This window comes from Etheostoma spectabile, chromosome 8 (genome assembly GCF_008692095.1).
Source record: "Etheostoma spectabile isolate EspeVRDwgs_2016 chromosome 8, UIUC_Espe_1.0, whole genome shotgun sequence".
In the NCBI taxonomy this organism is placed as follows: Eukaryota; Metazoa; Chordata; class Actinopteri; order Perciformes; family Percidae; genus Etheostoma; species Etheostoma spectabile.
Genome location: NC_045740.1, coordinates 17,315,960 through 17,321,855, shown reverse-complemented (window position 1 = coordinate 17,321,855; position 5,896 = coordinate 17,315,960). Strand labels below are relative to the sequence as shown.

The window sequence follows — 5,896 nt, the reverse complement described above, 5'->3', positions numbered from 1 at the left end:
CAACGCTCTTTGGCAAGTACAAATCTCTATTTGCCTTAATTTTGGGGCGTCTTATAGCATTTGAACAAAAATAGCAGAGTAAAAATTAACATATTCCAGTCTGATTATCCATCAACATACTTTCCTTTTAATTTTAGGCTGATTTTAAAGGAAAGTGAATTAATGGATAATCAAGTAGTCCTTAATGTCTCCTTTTCTAACTAAAAACACCAGGTATAATTTCTTATAAATGAGGTTTATTGACTAAATTAAGTTAATGTTAGTGTTAAAAAACCTCCAAAAAACAAAGACACCACAAAGGTTAACAATGTGACTCGTTGTAACTCTACCTCGGGTGATTCAAACATTGAAAGTAATCTATTAACAGCACCAAGGAAACGGCCTTTAGCTCGAGGTGTGTGGCTCTTAAAAGAACCGTTGTGTTGTTGGTTGAGTCGTTTCCGGGTGTTTACTTCTTCGCGGCCTTCTCGGTCTTCTTGGGCAGCAGGACGGCCTGGATGTTGGGCAGCACGCCGCCCTGAGCGATGGTCACCCCGCCCAGCAGCTTGTTGAGCTCCTCGTCGTTGCGGACCGCCAGCTGCAGGTGGCGGGGGATGATCCGGGTCTTCTTGTTGTCGCGGGCGGCGTTACCGGCCAGCTCCAGGATCTCGGCGGTCAGGTACTCGAGCACCGCCGCCAGGTACACCGGCGCCCCGGCACCGACGCGGTGGGCGTAGTTGCCCTTTCTCAAGTGTCTGTGGACACGGCCGACCGGGAACTGAAGTCCGGCCCGGGATGACCGGCTCTTGGCCTTCGCTCTGGTCTTACCGACTCCCTTACCGCGTCCAGACATCTTTACGTTTCTTCCCTCGGTGTAGTCGACAGAATGTGCCTGGTCATCGCTGAGAACCACCTATATAGAGACCAGCTGCTCGCTGATTGGATACACCGAACGTAACTATGATCGACCAATCAAAAAACAGCTAGTTTCAGCTTGCGCTTTGTTGTGAGGATTTTCAAAATAAAAGTGTAGATCGCTCCAAAATGGTTCTGTCGTGGACTACATTTTAATACATTTATATGTTAGCCTACTAATAAATTGCCTAATGATGTTAAACATGTTTTTGAAGGTTAGACCCTAAACATAGTCTGTTTATTGGTTCATGGTCCGTGTACGTTTTGATACTTTGTCTTTTCGTTTGAACCACAAAACGAAATAAAGAGAAAACCACCTTTTTTTTGTTTGTCGTTTTCAAACCAAAAACAAAGAAACGGTAAAAAAAAAAAGAGCAGTCCTCCGCCTTGGTTTTGATTCAAAAAATGAAAAACAACCAAACCAAATTAAATGTCCTTTTTTTTTTTTTTTGAAATTCCTGTTTTCAGTTCTCCGATGGAAGATCTACATTAAAAGAAAGAAAGGTGGGCCTAAATGACCCGGAAGTAATAGTAAATCTAGCCAATATAAATAAAAGACAAGCTTTTAGAGCGGACATAATATGCAACACTAACGTTATACCAGAGTAACGTTAGAAGGAAAAAAATCAATCAATAAATAGGCTGATATGATCCTGGACCCAAAGAAATATGTTAGCAACAGTAGTTTATTACAGTTATTTAATATCAAGCCTATCCACGTGCACATCACCAGCCCCGTTTAAGGATTTGGTTTAATACAGTTGGTAATATAGGGTTGTTAGTGTTAGCGCTATATTATATAATTAAATTAATATTTAATGTGGTTTTCCACGTAATGGACCAAACTGTTCCCCCTTCTACCAGCAGATGGCAGTATTTAATGACTGACTGTACTGGGCCTTTGGTGACTGTTTTAAATCAAGATTGCTGATACAGATGTATTTATTATAGCTTATAGCTTATTTTAGATGCTCTGCAGTTATGCAGTCCATACTTTGGTTATGTCCATACCAGGCTTTGTTGTTCTCCAACATAATGATGGCATTATGAATATCTGCTGCCCTAACTATCATATCTGCTGAGAAATCAATATGTTCCTGATTAATTCTAACTGGGCTACTTTTAACACAATTAATAAGGTCACAGTAGTGCTCATGCCAACGCTCAGCTATTTTTTCTGGGCTTATAAAACCTTCAACATCAGCCGCTAAGGATGTTTTCTTTGTACTCATTATTTTGACTTCTTACCAAAGGTCAGTAAGGTTGTTGTTCTGTAGCTTACTGGCTAGCGAGTCGGCTCTCATTGTGTTTTCATTTTTCTTAAAACGGAGTACATGCTTAACTCTAGCATTTTGTCTTTTTATTTCCATATCTAACAATACCTCATGTCTGACCAGAGCCCACAGGCCTCTGTTGCCTCAACATCTCAGCCACAAACTTATTTAATTTACTTTAAGGAAAGAGTTCACTGGAATCATTGAGACATTTCACAACATCGTCCTATATTGCACAGAGATTATCAACATGTAGCACATCTTTACAATTCATGTCTGAGCACGTTAGGGCCTCATGAAGAGCAATATTATTTAACCCTTGTGTTGGCCTTTGGTCAAATTGACCCGTTTCAGTGTTTTATATCAGAAATATGGATTCCTTTCAACCAAATTGCCCAGAAAAAAACATGGATAATTCCATGCAACATTCTTCAGGTAAAATGAATGATTACTTTTATTGATTTTTTTGGGTGTTTTATTTCATCTTATAGCATTTGAGTTCTTTTTTTTTTTTTTTTAATAGTTTCAAAACAGTATGCGGACTAAACTTCGACATCTACCCATCTGTGATCCACTCAACAACCTCTGATCTTAACTATTAGTCAAAATAATTCATGATTTCTGCTTTTTTAACTAAAAACGTTCGTACAATTTGATATAAATGAGATTTCCTGACCATGACTTCCAAGAATAAGTGTAAAACCTATTTTTAAACCAACTCAGGGTTTAAAAAAAAAAAGCGCCAAAAGCCGGAAAAAGTGACAAGTAAATCAGAAAAAGCGTCAACAAAAAAAACATCGGAAAAACACAAAAAAAAATTCATTTTCGATTTTGGCCAGGAAGGACAAGTTCATGGTTAACGGGAAGACAACACGAGGGTTAAGACTTTGTGTTCGCAATGAGTATCCAGCTACCACCTCTTTACTGTTGGGATTTAAAATGTTATATGTGCTTAAACATTGTGTGTGATTTGCATTCTACATTCAAGCTACAAAGATAAAAGCGTTATTTCAGCATAGATGAAGACATGTTGGTCATGCACTGAGTTTGTTGTCATAAGTATATAGTTTGTTGTTTGTTGTTTGTTGCATTAAGTTGTTTTGCAATACTTTTGTTTTATGATATAAGATATTCTGGTATGTTTTGTTATAATCCAGCTCTCCTAAATGTGTTAGAACCAGAATTGATTGTTAGTGATCATCCTGTCTCAGGTTTCAGCCACTTTTACCCCCACTGATCTTTTCCTGAACTGAGGGTCATAAACCCACAGTCACATTCCAATTGAAAGATAACGAATAGGCACACACACACACACACACACACACCACTGTGGCCAAGAGACCCCACCCTTTGTGAATAAGACCAGGGGGTCCAGGAGCAGAGAGTCAGACAAATTTGGGGGAGAGCCTGTCTGGATTAGGGGACACAACTCAGGCGCAGACTGGAATAGGGGGTAAAGAATCTTATTTTATTGAAGCTGTGAGTGTGGGCTGGCAGAGGGGGTGGTGGTTCTGAAGATGGCTGGACTGGCAGAGGGGGTGCTGGGTCTGAAGATGGTGGCCTGGCAGAGGGGTGCCGGGTCCGAAGATGGCTGGACTGGTAGAGGGTGGTGGTTTCTGAAGATGGCTGGACTGGCAGAGGGGTGCTGGGTCGTGAAGATGGCTGGACTGGCAGAGGGGGTGGCCGGTCCGAAGATGGCTGGACTGGCAGAGGGGGGTGCCGGGTCCGAATGGCTGGACTGTAGAGGGGTGTGGTCGAGATAGCTGAACTGGCAGAGGGGGTGCTGGGTCTGAAGATGGCTGGACTGGCAGAAGGGTTGCCGGGTCCAAGATGGCTGGACTGGCAGAGGGGTGCTGGGTCCTGAGATGGCTGGACTGGCGAGGGGGTGGCTGGTCCGAAGATGGCTGGACTGGTAGAGGGGTTGCTGGGTCTGAAGATGGCTGGACTGGCAGAGGGTTGCCGGGTCCGAATGGCTGACTGGAAGATGGGGTGCTGGGTCTGAAGATGGCTGTGGCAGAGGGGGGGTGCTGGGTCCGAAGATGGCTGGACTGGCAGAGGGAGTTCCTGGGTCTAAGATGGCTGGACTGGGCAAGGGGTGCTGGGTCCGAAGGCTGGACTGGCAAGGGTTTGCTGGGTCTGAAGATGGCTGGACTGGCAGAGGGGGTGCTGGGTCCGAAGATGGCTGGACTGGCAGAGGGGGTGCTGGGTCCGAAGATGGCTGGACTGGCAGAGGGGGTGCTGGGTCCGAAGATGGCTGGACTGGCAGAGGGGGTGCTGGGTCCGAATGGCTAGACTGGCAGAGGGGTGCTGGTTCCGAAGATGGCTGACTGGCAGAGGGGTGCTGGGTCCAAATGTCTGGACTGGCAGAGGGGTACTGAGTCCGAAGATGGCTGGACTGGCAGAGGGGGTGCTGGGTCCGAAGATGGCTGGACTGGCAGAGGGGGTGCTGGTCCGAAGATGGCTGGACTGGCAGAGGGGGTGCTGGGTCCGAAGATGGCTGGACTGGCAGAGGGGGTGCTGGGTCCGAAGATGGCTGGACTGGCAGAGGGGGTGCTGGGTCCGAAGATGGCTGGACTGGCAGAGGGGGTGCTGGGTCCGAAGATGGCTGGACTGGCAGAGGGGGTGCTGGGTCCGAAGATGGCTGGACTGGCAGGGGTGCGGGGTCGAAGATGGCTGACTGGCAGAGGTGCTGGGTCCGAAGATGGCTGGACTGGCAGAGGGGTGCGGGTCGAAGATGGCTGACTGGCAAGGGGGTGCTGATTGAAATGGCTGGACTGGCAGAGGGGGTGCTGAGTCCGAAGACGCGGGACTGGCAGAGGGGTGCTGGTCTGAAGATGGCTGGACTGGCAGAGGGGGTGCTGAGTCCGAAGATGGCTGGACTGGCAGAGGGGGTGCTGGGTCTCTGAAGATGGCTGGACTGGCTAGGGGTGGCTGGTTCCGAAGATGTGCTGGACTGGCGGGAGAGGTTACTGAGTCCGAAGATGGCTGGACTGGCAGAGGGATGCCGGTCCGAAGATGGCTGGACTGGTAGAGGGGGGTGCTGAGTCCGAAGATGGCTGGACTGGCAAGGGGGTGCTGAGTCGAAGACGGCTGGACTGGCAGAGGGGGTGCTGGGTCTGAAGATGGCTGGGACTGGCAGAGGGGGTGCTGAGTCCGAAGATGGCTGGACTGGCAAGGGGTGCCGGGTCCGAAGATGGCTGGACTGGTAAGGGGGTGCTGATTCCGAAGATGGCTGGACTGGGGAGAGGGTACTGAGTCCGAAGATGGCTGGACTGGCAGAGGGGTACTGAGTCCGAAGATGGCTGGACTGGCAAGGGGTGCCGGGTCCGAAATGGCTGGATGGCAGAGGGGTTTACTATCCGAAGATGGCTGGACTGGCAGAGGGGTACTGAGTCCGAGAGATGGCTGGACTGGCGAGGGGTTGCCGGTTCCGAAGATGGCTGGACTGGTTAGAGGGTGCTGAGTTCTGAAGATGGCTGACTGGCAAGGGGGTGCGGTCTGTGTTCTCACGTGCAGCTTAGACTTTGTGTTTCATGGAGTTTGCGTGGTCTTTGGCAGGAGAGTATGTCTGTAAGGTGGGTTACTTCTGAGAACAGAGATCTTCCAGTTAGTAACATCAGGGAACGGAGCAGACGGGTATGTTAAAAAACAAGAAACTAGACTTGATACAAGTCTCGAAGCCTGGTGAAGAAGCATACTCAGTGGTAAGCAACAATCCGGCAGGGAGA

The 5,896-nt window shown here is 47.7% G+C and overlaps 1 protein-coding gene across 1 annotated transcript; it reads right to left on the bottom strand.

Annotated features, from left to right (window-relative positions):
• Window positions 1-391: 391 nt before the first annotated feature.
• Window positions 392-883, bottom strand: LOC116693798 (late histone H2A.L3). Its single transcript, XM_032523034.1, has one exon. It carries the CDS (start codon window positions 830-832, stop codon window positions 449-451), a length of 384 nt encoding a protein of 127 aa, XP_032378925.1. The 5' UTR covers window positions 833-883; the 3' UTR covers window positions 392-448.
• Between the last annotated feature and the right edge of the window lie 5,013 nt (window positions 884-5,896).

Bases quoted from the DNA above. Each gene is read 5' to 3' on its own strand.
- LOC116693798 (XM_032523034.1), bottom strand. From the start codon at position 832: ATGTCTGGACGCGGTAAGGGAGTCGGTAAGACCAGAGCGAAGGCCAAG.